The 16,928-nt window shown below is 27.5% G+C and overlaps 4 protein-coding genes across 4 annotated transcripts; 2 read left to right on the forward strand and 2 right to left on the reverse strand.

The window, feature by feature from the left end:
• Positions 1-1,375: 1,375 nt before the first annotated feature.
• On the forward strand, positions 1,376-3,159 carry LOC113377970 (proline-rich protein PRCC-like). The gene is made up of 6 exons (XM_026618446.1): positions 1,376-1,643; positions 1,703-1,863; positions 2,066-2,119; positions 2,193-2,630; positions 2,706-2,927; positions 3,047-3,159. The coding sequence occupies exons 1-6, from the start codon at positions 1,463-1,465 to the stop codon at positions 3,131-3,133; spliced, it is 1,143 nt and encodes a 380-aa protein (XP_026474231.1). The 5' UTR covers positions 1,376-1,462; the 3' UTR covers positions 3,134-3,159.
• A 119-nt stretch (positions 3,160-3,278) lies between these two features.
• LOC113376880 (potential E3 ubiquitin-protein ligase ariadne-2) lies at positions 3,279-8,067 on the reverse strand. Its single transcript, XM_026616969.1, has 7 exons — positions 7,515-8,067; positions 6,658-6,895; positions 6,119-6,294; positions 5,873-6,055; positions 4,827-5,129; positions 4,604-4,753; positions 3,279-3,986 (listed from the first exon to the last, which is right to left on the reverse strand). The coding sequence occupies exons 1-7, from the start codon at positions 7,737-7,739 to the stop codon at positions 3,837-3,839; spliced, it is 1,425 nt and encodes a 474-aa protein (XP_026472754.1). The 5' UTR covers positions 7,740-8,067; the 3' UTR covers positions 3,279-3,836.
• Positions 8,068-9,224: 1,157 nt separating this feature from the next.
• On the reverse strand, positions 9,225-11,703 carry LOC113376795 (ubiquitin-like modifier-activating enzyme 5). The gene is made up of 8 exons (XM_026616855.1): positions 11,356-11,703; positions 11,138-11,273; positions 10,884-11,080; positions 10,627-10,813; positions 9,977-10,088; positions 9,753-9,888; positions 9,603-9,688; positions 9,225-9,443 (listed from the first exon to the last, which is right to left on the reverse strand). The coding sequence occupies exons 1-8, from the start codon at positions 11,490-11,492 to the stop codon at positions 9,256-9,258; spliced, it is 1,179 nt and encodes a 392-aa protein (XP_026472640.1). The 5' UTR covers positions 11,493-11,703; the 3' UTR covers positions 9,225-9,255.
• A 190-nt stretch (positions 11,704-11,893) lies between these two features.
• LOC113376794 (vacuolar protein sorting-associated protein 52 homolog) lies at positions 11,894-15,627 on the forward strand. Its single transcript, XM_026616854.1, has 8 exons — positions 11,894-12,331; positions 12,735-12,880; positions 13,063-13,630; positions 13,872-14,027; positions 14,095-14,213; positions 14,444-14,564; positions 14,633-14,825; positions 15,123-15,627. The coding sequence occupies exons 1-8, from the start codon at positions 12,074-12,076 to the stop codon at positions 15,557-15,559; spliced, it is 1,998 nt and encodes a 665-aa protein (XP_026472639.1). The 5' UTR covers positions 11,894-12,073; the 3' UTR covers positions 15,560-15,627.
• Positions 15,628-16,928: the final 1,301 nt, after the last annotated feature.

Raw genomic sequence — 16,928 nt, forward strand, 5'->3', positions numbered from 1 at the left:
GAATGAAGCGAAAAGCTAATTGGCGCCCAACATATTATTTGGTGGCAGCGGTGGGGTCCGAAAACTTTATTACAATGTAATAACTATTATTATTTTGAATGCAATACAATTAAGAATATGATTCATTACGCAGGGTATTGGAAATATATTGGTTATTAAAATTAAATAATTAAGCATAAGGCCACAACATATATATATATATATATATATATATATATATATATATATATACATTCGTTGTGATTTATATTTCAGAACATAAATTTTTACGTTTTTATTATAATAATCCTAAGCTCCAAAAGCTCAAAGAGTGCGACAAATAATATATGTTTTAGGCAATAATTATATAGTGTAAAATATATTTCAAATCTAAATTTTAAGATATTTTTTTTAATTACATTTTCAGTCAACAAATTATAAATTTATGACTCGTGTCAATTAAATAATGTTTTCGTATGTTAAATAATTCAATGTTGTATCTTAATTTGATTTATTTCGGAATGAATTGACTGGCAAACATATATTTTATATTTAGAAAATACATTATATAAGTTACAAATCAGAATAAAAATATCAATTCGTGTCAAGTTCTACTCATGAGGAAAACATTGCGACCTTAAACAAGGTAAACAAATATCTATAGTTCGTTTTTGTTTTTGTTTGAAAAGATTTATTTGTTCCATATTATATTACATAAAAGAAAAAGTGAGTATATAAGATTTTGTATACCTATCATCTGGTACTAATACAATTCATTGATATATAACATTTGAAACATTATTGATGGTATAAATTAAATAAATTAAATAATATCTATAGTTAACTATAGATTTTCAGATTTAAAAAGCTTTTGTTACAATAATTAAAATAATATTTACAATTAACAATTATTACTATTTACAATTTCAGTATCTAATTTTCACTAACCTTTTACATATCATCGTACATAACATTTTATATAATTTTTGTATTTGGGAGTTTTACTTTTTTGTATTCATGATTATTATAAAAATAATATATATAATACAAATGGTTAATATACAGCGCGTTTTCACTATTGTAGTAAAAAATTATTATTAAACATAACAATAGTTGTCGTTTAGTTGTTCTACAATCTACAACTGAATTTAACCCAATTGTATTTGTTGTCGCCATACCTAAAGTTGTCGCCATCTACACGGCAGCAGATTAACTAAGGTGAAGTTAGTTGATCTGTCAATTCAGCGGGAAGAGAAAAATGATAACTTAAAAATTTTACGTAAATATTATTTAAGTAAATAATATAAATATTTAAGAGAACTTTATTTTTTTTACATAAATATATTTTAAGTAGCAAATAAAATTGTAATTAATATTGAAAATTTGCCTTTTCTATTTTGAATAAAGATCATTTTTGACACAAAAATATATATTTTATTTATGAAATTACTGTAAATACGAGTTATATATTCCATTATTGAACATGGCATTGGTAGCTTATGATGATAGTGATATTAGTGAGGATGAATGTGAGGAAAAGACTGATGAGGCAGTTTTAATACAACAGATTCAAAATAATGTTATAAATGATAGTGAACAAAGAGGAACTGGTGGTCCTACACTCAAACTACCTCCCCCGAAATCAAATCAGAATGTTGAAAATGGTATACATTTGTGTATATATGCATATTGGAATATATCTATTAAGTTGCTTGTTTTCCAGAAACTTTTCTAAAGCTCCCGCAACCTAAGGAAATGATTAATGTAGCTATTGTAGAAGAAGACGATGAATTTTTGAAGAAGAAAGAAAAACCAGAAATCAAACCACCTCCGCCAGTCACATTGAGAAAACCTGTGAAAATTCAATTGACAGCATTGTCAGATGTAATAGCAATGTAGATTTGAATAACTAGGTTATTGCATTGATCATAAAACTCTTTGTTGTCTGACTTTGTTAATTTTTCTTATTGCATTTTGGTAAAGCTATAAAAGCTTTTCTCAAAATTCTTATATTTTACATATTCCTTATGTTAATGTTTATTTTTGTCTTGAAACATACCTGCAATTTGTGTTTTTAATTTTGTAGTTGCATGATGATGACCGTCCCGCTGTGGCCATGCCAATGAAAGCACCATCTGAGGTACTTAAAATATAACCTACATTGTGAAATATATTTTCAAAATTTATAAGTGAAATCAATTTATCATTTTTAGAACAAATCTGGTCTTTTAGGAATGTTGCCACCACCAAAGGAATATATAGTATCCCACAACACTAAAAAATCAATGATGGTACCTCATGTTCTAACAAAAAAACCTGCTGCAAAACCGATTCCATCACCTAAAAAATCTATCACTAAAAGCAATAATGCTAAACCACTTATACATTATGATTCTTCTGATGAAAGTGATTCTGAAAATCTGTCCGAAAACTCGAGCAATCAAAACTCAGATTTCTTCTCTTTAAATCAAGAATATAAATTACCTGAAGTTCCATATGAAAATATACCATCTGAACCAATTAGGAATAAATTTAATGAAATACCAAATAAAAATTTTGTTGAAACTCCTATTATCTTTGAAAATGTTGACACTGAGCAAACAATAAATGAGGAAGCTCAAGATGGTGAATTATCATTAGATGAAGAAGCAGTTAGTACAAAATTTATAAAACGTATTTTATTAATAAAATTTAAGTAAAAATTATTAATTTATTTTGTCTTTTAGCTTCGGAAGCTTTGCGGTAGCAGAGCAAAAAGGTTTAAACCTGAGAGTATACAAATTATTGATATGTCGCATAAAGACATACTTCCAAATGAAGAAGAATGGATGAGGGAAGCTCTGCAAGAAGCAACAGCTGGACCAAGAGCATCACATTCAGTAAAACCTTTAGGAGGACCATCATCTACACAAAAACGCAAACATCAAATCACATATCTTGCTCAACAAGTAAATATGTATTTTAGATCTTCATCATTTCTAACTATTTTTCTTTTATTGTTTTATTGGCCTTGTAAACTGGTACATTGGACAAAAACTATTTTTATTTAACCAATCTTCAATTATAGGCAAAAGCTAATGAGCTGGAACTGCAAAATCAATGGGCAAACAATAGAATGACTAGAAGACAAACACAATCAAAGTACGGTTTTTGAAGTCATTGTATAAATTGAAAAACAGCTTGTAACAAAAATCTATATGAATTTTCAAGTTATATTTTGTTTTAAATAATTTATTTACAAAATTTTCTACATCTTTGTAATTTCATCTTAAATAAATTGTTTCTAAGAATCTCGCTGCTGTTATCACTAACAATGAAGACACTGCCATGCAATTATACATGATTCATTTCGTTTGATATATTTTAATACTAATAAGTAATTTATGCAGTATTTATGCTATATAAAATAAATAATTGTTGCAGTTCTTTATAAAAGAAATAACAAATGACCATTTTTTGATCTACTTGTTTAAATGGGATTTGACTATACAATCAGATAATGAGAATAATTTTGTCATTTTGTTATAATCACAGTATTTAGTACTTCAATTTATTTTACTTCATATTATTTAGCCCTATTGAGTCACAAGAAGATGCGTACAATGAGAGGTGCATTTGTTTCATAAATTAATATTATTCTTTCATTTGTTCAATACACCATAAGTTGCATAAAACTATGCTGCCATTCTTATAACAAAACCTAAATTACAGGAATACTGCATCATACATTAAAAAATGTCTATATATGTAAAGAAAATCATAATAAATATTCAATACCCCTATTAATAACATATATATGACTTAAACATTTACAGACAAATACATAACACTTAGTTCCAATAGTCTGTTGAAAAATACTATTTACTTCTGCCATCAAGAAAATCCTTCAACAAAGTGGTTCGTCTTTTCTCGGCAATATCCATTTGATTTTCTAAATCACCTCTATCAGTTGTTTCAGCTCGCTCTACTTTCCATGACAAATTTTCAATTTCTGCTTCTAACTGAGCCTGGAAAATTTAATATATTTAAATATATTTTACTGAATTTAGATTCAATCTTACACATACATATTTTTATTTTTGAGCTCTTAAAGTCTATTAAACAAAACAGCCATTTTGAATATCTCAAATATTATAGGCAGAATAGATAACTGTTCGAGTTTTGCTATCTTGAGTACCTCTCGTCTGTTTATTTATATATTATCTTCAAATTATTATCTGAAGCAATAATTTTTGGCCTTTTTGTATTCCGCATATATCTATGAATGTGGGCATAACAATACTTTTTATAGTCTCAAATTATTGAATGGATTATTATTTCATAAAGCTTACAAGTGTATACTTGTAAGTGGATATTTATTATATAATTGTTCAAAAGTATGATTTGATGATTTTAGCAATCTGCTTTGCCGTGAATTTTGGAAAAACAAAAAAAAAACTGTTTTTGGCCTCACTTCACAAAAAATAGGGTTATTGTTATAGCGTTAAGTGATGAAAGTGATTTTCATAATTTTATATTTTTCATTATTTTAATTTGTCAAACTAAAAGAAGAACATGTGCATAAAGCTTCTTCTTGATCAATAACATTCAGTCACCAAGAGCAAAAAATATAATGTTTCTCAACCTGTTGGTACTCGAATAACTCTTTCCTTGGCCCTTCCATGAAATAAGCATATGGATATGTATACTGAAGAGTATACCGACATTTAGCTAGTAGTGTAGCAGCTTCAAACAAGTATTGCCAATCAATCCATGTACCTAAAGAATCCATTACCTAAAAATTTTAAAATGATTATAATGGAAACTAAATGAACACTGAAATTAGAATAATTATAACAAGATTTTACTTTTTGATTAATGCGATTTTTAATTTTTTCTAATGTTTGTTCCTCTAATTTTAAACTTTTGCTATGATTCTCCCAACGTTCATAATAATGCAAGTATTTTTTCAATGCTTCTCTTGCTTGTGCATTAACTGATTCATGCGCAATATTAGGATTTTCTTTATATCGAGAGCATTCATAATATTCAGAACCATGTGCCTTCCAGTCTCCTAAGCACATCCAACAAAAATCATGCTTACAATTCGAGCATTGCATATGATTACATCCACCATTTTTCTCTATGCATATATGGCATTTAGGACAATCCTAAAACAAAGATTTTTTTCAATAGCTAGAAAAATATAATTGAAAATAAATCGAAGCACTAAGTCAGATCTTGAAGATTGAAAAAATGAAACTTTTTACATATTTAAATTGAAATTAAGAAAAATAAATGAATGCATTGGAAATTATTATATAAAGCTAACAGTTTATAATAATGAATGTAACAAAAACAAAAAAAAAATGCTACACATTATAAATTATTGCAAAATATGTTAGAACAAATAATAAATTAAATAAATGACAATAGTATACAAATTTGCAGTGTTTCATTAAACATTATTTCTTCAATAATATGAATCCATTTTTTTTTCAAACTACATATTTAGTTTATTATTTATTTATCAAATTATTTATCAAATTTATTAATATTTTTATTCAAAATATTATGCTTATTTCATTATATATATATACTTATTAATAAAGAGATCAATATAATATATGAATATATCATCTTCTAGGGGTTATGTTCACAAAGTCTACATATTTTTCATCCATATTTTTAAATAGAATAGAAATTTTTCCAGCATTAAATAAATTACATGTAATAACATTCTCTATATTAGAAGAAATATTTTTTTTAAGCCCAGTGGTGGCAATGTACATAGTATCTAAATATTATATATTTATCATGGGAATACTTAAATGTTTGATTCTATTAATAAAAAGTTAATTAAAAAAATAATAAACCGAAATAGCGGTATCTGATCATTTTTTATGTTTTATACCTTAGTATGGGCACTTATGTAATTGGCTGTTTCACTATCATCTGCACATTTTGTTAACCAACGCCTTATCACTTGGCAGTCAGTAGGAGCATGATAGTCAGTACCGCAACCAAAACAGAATGACGTTTTACAAGAAGAACACACGGCTCGTTTAGCTAAAGGCTCCTTTGACCAGATAACAATCTGCAAAAATATAATTGATTGAAAGATAGCGACACTTTATTTATTAATGACAAAATTTCTTACTTGACAATTAGGCCCAGGACAAAATCTTAGTTGAGGATGTGACTTTACATAATCTTGAAATGTAAATTGCTGATATTTATCTCGCAAAGCCGGTCTGGTTATCAAATTTAAAATGAAATCTTCAGGTGCAAGCATAGCACAATTTTGTGCCATACAACTTATCCCAGTAGAAATACCTATAAAAATTAATAATCATAAGTATAAATTTGCTGAGCTGTTCTATCTTTTAAAAAAAAATTAAAATCACAATATTTCTATAAATGACTCATTTTTAGTTACTATTCATAGTAGTTACAATATATGGCACATACAAAATTTTCAAAGTAGCATAAAATAATTTAAGAGATTCATATAGAACATAAAACATAAATAAATTATATAATTTTGTCTGCTCATTGCTCTTTTATATGCTCTACCAACAGTACGATAAAAATATATAAAAAATATAAGACTTCATATATTTATTTGCAACAAATTTCTATATAAGTATGACATATTCAATTTCATAATAATTGATAAGAATGTAAATCAGTAATCACCTTGCATTATTTGAATTTCAAAGTGCATTCCCCAGCAATCTTTACAAAAGAAATGTCCACAAGACAGAGCAGCAAATCGATCATAATTTAAAACAGCTACGCATACAGGACAACACAAATTATTTGAAGATATTGGAGGCACTCTTGGTGGCTCAGCCCTGACATGCAAACATGAAGAATTATCACGATATTTTGAAATAATGTCTTGCGTATGCCAACCATGAGTATTCAGCAACACCTGAAAATTTTTCATATTTAATATTATATATAAATTAGAAAGTTGATATAACCAGTATAGATAAAATTGAGCGGTACTGATAAAAATTTACTACCTAGCCAAAATGTAGGCTTTTCTGTAAGAAAAATTAGAATGTAAGTTTTGAGACTGTTTCTATTCAAGATTCTAAAAACATTGAGAAAGCAAGTCTTTGGACACTACGTTATTATTATTACCTATATAATCTAAGGAAAACAAAGAAGAAAAAAAGAACCATTAAATTATGGTGTTCTCACATCATGAACTAGGAAATACAATAATTTAATTCACATCTATTTTAAAAGATTCCTTAAAATTATAAGTATCTCAAAAACAGTATATTCTTAAAAATACCAACAATAAATTATATTTTTGTTGACTTGTATTTATATTTTTGAAGAATATTTGCTTTCTCAGAGCATCTAAGAACAGTGTGGTAATATATAAGATTCATTCAAACTTTAGTAAAAAGAAAAAATTGAAAATAGATTCTTCAAGTTTTATGAATAACAATATTTAACGATTTCTATATCTATAACAATGCTATATCATTTACAAAATATACTTAATTTTAAGAGCCCAAAAGATATAAAAAACAAACCTTAGCTATGGATGGAGTAATATCCAAACGATTGCTCAAAGTTTCAACGGATTCATTTAGCAATTTCTCGACGGCTTCGACATTTAAGCATTCATAAACAAAATACTCCGGATCTGTTTTACTAGGATCTATTTGTTCTATATCGCAGTCTTCATCCCCCGTTTTATAATAATCTCCATACTCATCACACTCATCAGAGTAATCCATGTCAGATTCACCAGACATTGTAATATCACTTAGAAGAGATTCGAATTAAAACTGTAGGTTTATAAAATATTAACGTATTCACTTGGTTAAACAGAAATAACTAATTGAAATTGCCCGTCATATCATCACGAATTTGACAGATGTCTCACACGGCCATTTACAGACAGCCATTGCTCGACATGGGCACTTTTATTATTATTGTACACAATCGTAAAATAAAAACTGATAATATATTGTTAACAAATTGTACATTTCCCTTTAGAAAGAACGACATTTTTATAAATACATTTTTCGAACATTCTTACTGAAATAAGTTCACAAAATAAAGCATTTGACATGTTCGTGCCAACATCTATTTTTCTAGGCCTCGCTCGTAGATCTGTAACATCATATAGTAATAGATCGTATACCAACTTTGAATTGTACGTACTTCATTCAGTCAAATAGTCCGGCAATTTTGAGAAAAAATATTTTGTTCTTCAATTTTATGGCGTTTTCAAAGGCTCTGAAATTTCAAATTAAATTATTCACATGTAATTGTTATTAATAACGAACTATTTTTTGTTTTTCTAAGTTAAAACAAAATTGTCATAAGAATACATATGTTTTGGTTCAATTGAAATACTACTAGATATTGAATATTAAATTTGTTGTTCAGTAGTTTCAATTATAAATTTTAAATGTGAAATATATATAAAGAGAATATAGCGTTTAAAGCAAATTATTTTTTTAAATTTATTGGGATATTTGAGTACTATGATCCAATCATAAGCAAAAATGTTAATTTTGACCATATAAAGTCTTCAATGAATTAAATAAAATATTTTTTGTAATGTAAAATATAGGTGTAAAATAGAAGATCAATTAATTATTTTTTATTCTGCGTAGTAAAACATTATTAAATAGTTATTATTAAATGATAATATGCAAACAGAACATTAATATAAATATGTAATAAATTTTAAGATCTTTACTCACTCTAAATTTATGATAGTTTTTAAAATTCTAATGCAAACCACCACTGCTGCTGTGCATTTTTTTGGAATCAAGAGCATTCCCTGGAAATGTGTATTTTATAAATGCAGTTATTGACATCATAATGAATAACAACAGCATGAAAGCACAGCCGTAACCAGTTGCTTTTGGTTTCTCAGACAATTTTTCACAATCCATCATACTAATGTAACTTGTTAAAATTAAAATTATGTATCAAATGAAATGAAACAAAAGAAAACAATCATTCACTTTAATTTTCAACTTAGATATTTCTGTTCCATATTATAAAATATAAAATCTATATTACAAATGCTATAAATAATGCGAGTGCACATGCACAAAATTTACTTTAACTAATATATATTATTATAAATTGAAAGTAATATATTTTACATTCACATATTTCTGAAATATTTTCAATTAATACTTAATAAAATACAACTGAGCGACAAGTTGATTTTAGCGGAAGAAGAGAGAAATAATCATGTCAATCATTATATTTTTCCATTATATATTAAATATCAATGTTTTAATACATCTATATAGATTTCATTTGTGCCATCAGTTCCTCTAAAGATATATCTTCATTTTGACTTGGGGATTCTTCAGAAATGTTGTTTGACACCGAAGGCATGGTATATTGCAATTTAAGACCTTCTACTAAACCCAATTTTAAGCCTGCCGATTCATCTTCCTGAGGATTGTTATCTTCTACTACACAAATACCTATAACATACAAATCAAATCTTTGTAAACCAGTATCTAAATTCAATTATCAAATTAGTGTGTCAAAGATCCAATTTTTTTATAAAAGCAATCTACTCAATTAGATAAATAACTTTGACAATATTTCACTATGAATGTAAACAATACTAAAAAAATTACCCCATTCGTTATCTTCATGAACAGGTTTTTCAACTTCAATCATTTCCTTTTTTTCTAATTTAGGTTTTGCAGCAAATTCTTTCTGTCTGAAAATTACTCTGGAGTTCATAAATCTGTATGCATAAATTTTGTATTTCAAATTATATTTACCGTTGAATACAAAAGCTGTCGCTACAAGATGGGTTTGGTTTAAGAGCCATTCTGGGGAAAAAATCAGGTAAAGCACTGTATCCCAAATAAAAGGAAATACTGCCAAAATTTAGCAAATATTTCAATGCATTCTGAACTGCAAATATATATATATATAGAATTGAATACACAACAAAATAAGATATAATAGAATACGTAAATAAAAAATTTATATGAAAAAATACCTAGCAAGCCGGCCACTATACCCATTGTAGTAGGTAAGCTTGCTGCACATACTCCATCTTTTTTTAAAGTCTTTTCATCAATATTAGCTGCAACAACAAGTGGTGGTGCACACTGTAAATATTCATCAATATATATATATATATATATATATATATATATATATATATATATAGAATTTTGTGATATTAGCGGAACGAATATTAAATGTTAAATATGAACAACACAACGTTAGTACGGTGTCAAGCATTGTAAGATAAAGTTGGTGTTATGTTTTAAAAAGTAAATCAAGTTCAAATGAAATGTTAAATAAAGTACAAGGATATAATTTTTACTGTTTTGAAATTACATTGAAGATGAGGCATATCATGGTCTCGAAACGAGTCTAATTATTAAATAAAGTGTGTGTAAAAATCTGAGTGTTGTGTTATTCATATTTAACATTCAATATATATATATATATATATATATATATATATATATATATACAAATATATATTTGTGTGCGTGTGTTTAGGTAATCACTTGATTCAGGTATATAAACATACATATGTGAAAGTGTATATAGATCATAATTAAATGTCACATGATCAAAATATAGATAATTAAAAATGTTACAGTATTATTAGGTAATTTTAAGTTATTAACTTACAGCAAAACAGGCTGTTTCTCCAGGTATTATAAACTGTATGTGCCCTGACACTGCATTTTCGGCCACTCCTGATTCAAACCATTTCTTATTTAGTTCATTACATGCTGTATTAATGGCCATTCTAGCTTCAAAATTATCAACACATGATAATACTAAGTCTACAGGACCACCGGACATAGAACCTGTGCTATAAAAATTATAACAGTGACATTTTAATGAACATATATCGCAACAATATGATGCAGTATCAATGTTACCTTATTGCATCTAAAAATTGTTGGAAGTTGCTTACTGTGGTGATGTCATAATTATGTGTATCAATTTCAACATCTGGATTAATGTTTTGTAAAGTATGTGCTGCAGCAACTACTTTACTTAAACCAGCTTGTTGAGGTGTGAAAAACAAACGATTCATATTTGCCAGCTCAACACGATCATAATCAAATAATACTAGCTAAAATGAATATACTACTATGTTATATCACGACTTAAGTTGACTACCTTAACAAACCTTTCCTATTCCGCATCTGGTTAACATTTCTGCAGTAACACTCCCAACCCCGCCTACTCCTACAACTGCTACAGTAAATCCTCTGATTTGTTCATAATTATCCACTATACCCATTCGCTTCAAGGCCATTAAACGACTGGAAGTAAAAATTATAATTATTACAGTTACATGTGGAAGTGAAATTACTTTCTTATCCTAATTTGAATCCAGAATTCAACCTGTAAGGATTAGAATCTACAACTTCTGATGACATTTGCAATATTTTACTTCGTCCTGGGCCATTTTTATGCCGTTCGGCTTCTAATTGCAATTCCAATTCCTTGATTTTCGATTTTAATTCTTCTACAGTCGACATATTGCTTTAGGAATGTAATGCTAATTTTCAATGTTTTCTTATGTTATAGGTTCTACAATATTTTTAAATGATCTCTTTAGAATGTCAATAATTTAAAATATTACACTAGCATAGCAATTATAACTTTGTTTTAGTTTAATTGAAATTTTCAACAGCTGTCATTTCGGTTGTGGACACTTGTCAAAACTTTGTCCACGTGTCTTTTCCAATAAGAATACGAAATTCAAACCTAAGTGCAGAACCCACTTTTAAAATTTTGGCGGCAAACATTTGACATATTCCAATAAAAAATGCAATGGATATAAACGACGCGGAGTGCAAATGTTGCATGCTGAATTAATATAGAATGTTGCTTTCATTTTCTGTTTTTTATGACTAATATATAAGGTTTGCAACATGGGAAGGCAAGAAGTTTGGAAACTTCAGTTTTGGGTGAAACGTCAAAACTCTATGTAAACTTTGTGACTCCTGTCATTTTGCCTGGATTATTTAATTAGAAGACTGTTAAGTTTTAGAAGATATGACTGTAGTTTAACAGTTTATACGTTTTATAAATCAGCTTCTGAAACTTTAATTTCATAATGATTTCTGGCGATTTTCCTGAGGACCCAGAAAAGGAGCTGCAGAGTTTAGAAGATGATGTTGTTCAAGAAATTCTCAAAACTGGCACTGATCTGAGACAATACTCGAAACAAATAGAAAAAGAACTGAAAGATGTAGAAAATAAATCTATACAGGATTATATTAAAGAAAGCCAAAATATAGCTAGCTTGCACAATCAAATTGGGGCTTGCGATGACATCCTTGAAAGAATGGAAGATATGTTAATGAGTTTTCAGGTCTGTTGTGGATGTGATTTATCTTTGAAAACAATGAACTGTACATATTAACAATTTTTTTATATTATCCATCATAATAAAATCTGTGAGTTATTTATTTTTTATTACTGGATATATCGCCAAAAAATAAATATATAATCTTTTTGATATTACATATTTTATTGAATAAACTTGCCAATTTAATGTGCACATTATGTTTTAAAACATTGACGATTATCATTTTTAAAATTTGATAATTAATTTATCCTAAAAAAGAATTTGATTAATTTACATTATCTAAGGATGTTTCAATATGTGTTGGTTGGCTTAAAAAGTTTTTATATAGTGCTAATACTGCATAATAATTGTAAATAAAATATTTATTTTATTCTAGAAATGAAATAATCTGTTTTTATCATTTTAGAGTGTTTTAGGTAATATCAGTTCTGAAATAACGTCTCTACAAAAAAAATCTGTTTCAATGTCCATTCAATTATCAAATAGGCAGGCTGTACGAGGAGATCTCTCACAGTTTATCGAAGATATTTCTGTTACTCAAAGTCTGATAACGTGAGAAAATTTAGTTAATAAACTTAAATTATATATAAGTATTATCAAGAGTTCGCCTTCAGCTATAATTTAAAATATAATATGCCAATGTCTTTTGATAAAAATATTTTAAAAGTTATTTTTCTATAATTTTTGTAAAATCATTCTGGCGATAGTGTTATTTTACCTGAATTTTATTTTAGCGGAATTTTGGATACACCAGTTACTGAGAAAGAATTTATAACTCAGTTACAAATACTCAATCACAAGATCAGTTTTGTAAAAGAACAACAATTTCAAGATGCCAAAGCTAGCAATGATGTTAGAGATGTACTAGAGAAGCTGAAAATTAAGGCAATGTCAAAAATAAGAACATACTTTTTAGAACAAATATATAAGTTTAGAAAACCAATGGCTAATTATCAAGTTCCCCAAAATGCAATGCTTAAACATAAATTCTTTTTTGAATTTATATTATCAAATGAAAGAAATGTAGCTCAAGAGATTTGTACAGAATATGTTGATACTATGAGTAAAATATATTTTACTTATTTTAAAAGTTATTCTGGTCGATTATGTAAACTTCAATTTGAAGAACTAGCAACAAAAGATGATCTAATGGGAATTGAAGACACTGCCACGAGAAGTATTTTTCATAAGGCATCTTTGAAACACAAAGGCACAGTTTTTACCATAGGTAATCGTGGTGAAGTATTAGCACAGCAATTAGAAGCACCTATAATTGTGCCTCATGCACAACAGAAAAATAGGGTAAGGTAATAGTTATTATAAAAGTAATATAAATAACAATATTAATAACAGTTAGATGAATATTTTATTCATTAGATAATAGTGAACTTTAGACTTCTCTATATTTAACCAACCGATTGCTTGATTAATTTGTTGTAATTATATATATATATATATATATATATATATATATATATATATTAACTTAGTTTTACAGATCAAAAATTATATACATTACAAAAAATTAAATCACTTTTTTCAGTATCCATATGAAGCACTGTTTCGAAGTCTGCAATATGCTCTTGTTGACAATGCCTGTAGAGAGTATTTATTTCTAACTGAACTTTTTAAAGTTAGAGGAACACAGGCACAAGATCTCTTTAATCAAATATTAGGAAAAACTCTTACTCTATTAATAGTATGTATACCTTTACATGAAATATTCTAATTTGGGCACTCCATAATGGATTTTTTATTTTTAATAGAAAAATTTAGAAACTTTTGTTCAAGAGTGCTATGATTCCATAGCGTTGTTTCTTTGTGTACATCTCATATTGAGGTATCAACTCATGTGCCATAAACGATGTGTACCGGCTTTAGATATGTAAGTAATAATATGGTATATAAATATATATGAAACTTTGTATATATATATATATATATATATATATATATATATATATACAAATTTTGTTTGTCTATAAATTTATATCTATATCATTTATGTACATCTTATTTTTGCTTACATTTGATACAGATTGCTTTGTTTAATAGATTTGTTTAATATGAAATTTAGATGGTAATAAACATTTGTAAGTTTTTATAATATTTTAGGTACTGGGATTCTTTGCAGTCGGCAATATGGCCAAGATTTGAACACATATTTCAATTAAACATTCAAAGTATTCGAGATTGTGATCCAACAAAATTTAATAAAGAGATGGGGCCTCATTATGTATGATAGATTTTATTTAAATATTTTTCTATTTTTAAATCCAATATAAATTCAATATGTAATTTTAGATAACTAGACGCTATGCAGAATTTTCTGCTGCAATTGTTGGAATTAGTGAACATTTTCCTAATGAACTGGTAAACAGACTACTGGCCGAGTTACAGACTGAAGTTGAATGTTTTATTTTGCGAATGGCTGCAATATTTCCTCAAAGGAAAGAACAACTGATCTATCTTATTAATAATTATGATATGGTTTTAGGTAAGTTTATTAACTTAATAGCACGTTTGTTCTTTTTTGCATATCCTAATAATAAGAAAATTAAAATTTCTGTGGAATCATTGGGCTTTTTGAGCAAAAGTTTAATCGGATTTATGTCAAAATTTTATTATATCTTTATCATATCTTTTGCTGATGAAATGTACTGAACTAATAGCTAAAAATAGTAATTTGTGTTGATCAGATCAGATATTTATAAAAATTATATGAAAGTTATCATTTTTATATTTGTGAATATTTAAAATAACTGTGAAATAAGATGTGAATATTGCAATTTAGGAATATTAATGGAACGTACACGAGATAATTCTAAAGAAGCAGAAAGTTTCCGAGAACAATTGAATGCTAGGAGTACTGAGTACGTTGAAGAAATATTGAGTCCACACTTTGGTGGAATTATGCAATTTGTTAAAGAAGGAGAAATTCTTCTAGAGAAGGGACAAACTGAAGAAGTTAAAAAGCAAGAAAGAAAATCTTTGGCTTTAGTGACAACATTTTCGGCTAATTGGAAGAAAAGCTTGGAAGAATTGAATAGAGAAATTTTATTATCTTTTCCAAATTTGGTTACTGGATCAACTTTATTGCAATTGGCTCTCACAAGTTTAGTGCAGTATTATCATCGATTTCATAAATTGCTTACGCCAAATGCAAGAACACAACTTACAAATATACATGTTATAATGGTAGAACTTAAGAAATATAAAACTAATTATTAATTTAAGATATTTTATAGTTTTAATGTGCAATTTTTTTGTTAGATAATGAAATAGTATTACATTCCATTACTGGCTGGTGAACCTGTAAATCAATTCTAACATTGTTAATATTAGTACTTAAAAATTTAAATTTATTATTTAATATTATGTAATATATCTATATTTATACAATTATTTTATTTTATTATTGTATATAATGCAAGAATTTTAGACGATTAACAATTGTATATAATTATATTTGTGCTGATTTGAATTTAAGTCTGTATGCGCCTAATAGGCTTTGAATTATGCACAAAAATCTTAACAGTTTTTAAAAAATGTTTTAAGAATTATTTAATTTCTTAATTAAATCTTCTCTTATGAAAATTTATTTTTGTTTTTAACAAGAACTCCAGATATTGACTTCTTATTATCAAAGTGAACCAATTTTTTTTTAAATCTTTTTAAAAACGTTTTTTCTACTTAGAAAAGCTTAGTCATTGAATACGTTTTGTTTTGCTTTAATTCTATATGAAAACCTTCTATCATACCAAATGATCATTCTGAATTGAATCTGTGCCAGTCATATGACATGACTGTGGTTGTTAACTATAGAAATTGTACTTTTTTCCACTCCTGGGCTCATAAACTCGATGATGATGGGCAGTCGATGTTTTGTTAGAACCTTGAGGTATTAATCTTGAAATATATTTCAGTACAAGTTTCAATCTTCAGAAGTGATCATATATGATAGGAAGGTCCTGTGGATTCCGTTTGTGTCTCACAATGAGACCCCAACTTCGATCCAGCCTTTGGCCAACGCGGTATTACTTAACATGCAGTCACAACGCATGTGGGCACACGATATGTTTATCTGGAACTATCTAGGAATAGCCAATTTTTGGTGTGGTTTCCACATATAAAGTACGATTTTTGGTGCGGTCTTCGGGGTGTTAGCGTCAGCAAATGTAATTTTCATGAAAAATATAATTTTGATTGTAAAGCCCGCTTATCGCCTCGGCAACGGAAAATTTCGTACTAAAATTTCTCAGAAATAGTATTGCAAGCTATGGATCTGGTATCCTGTGTTATCTTGTTCGAACATTATTTTATAATTAATAAAATGAAGTCGGCGGTTGGATAGAGTGTAATCGCTTGAAAATAAATAATATTATAATGTGACTGGTTTAAAATTGTAGCTGGTACACGTAAGATATTTAGGGGTAAATATTCTATTTTTTATAATGTAACATTGGTTGTATAGCCACGAGTATTAAAAACTTGGCTTAAATTTTGTGCAACTGCATACAGTGCGATCATTTCTGCTGAAAATTATAATTTTTGGAGTCAAAAATCAATAAATGTCTGGTCTCATTCTAGATATATTTCA

This window comes from Ctenocephalides felis, unplaced genomic scaffold, assembly GCF_003426905.1.
Source record: "Ctenocephalides felis isolate EL2017-DRISC unplaced genomic scaffold, ASM342690v1 CF-g0.4_SCAFFOLD_01886, whole genome shotgun sequence".
Classification (NCBI taxonomy): domain Eukaryota; kingdom Metazoa; phylum Arthropoda; class Insecta; order Siphonaptera; family Pulicidae; genus Ctenocephalides; species Ctenocephalides felis.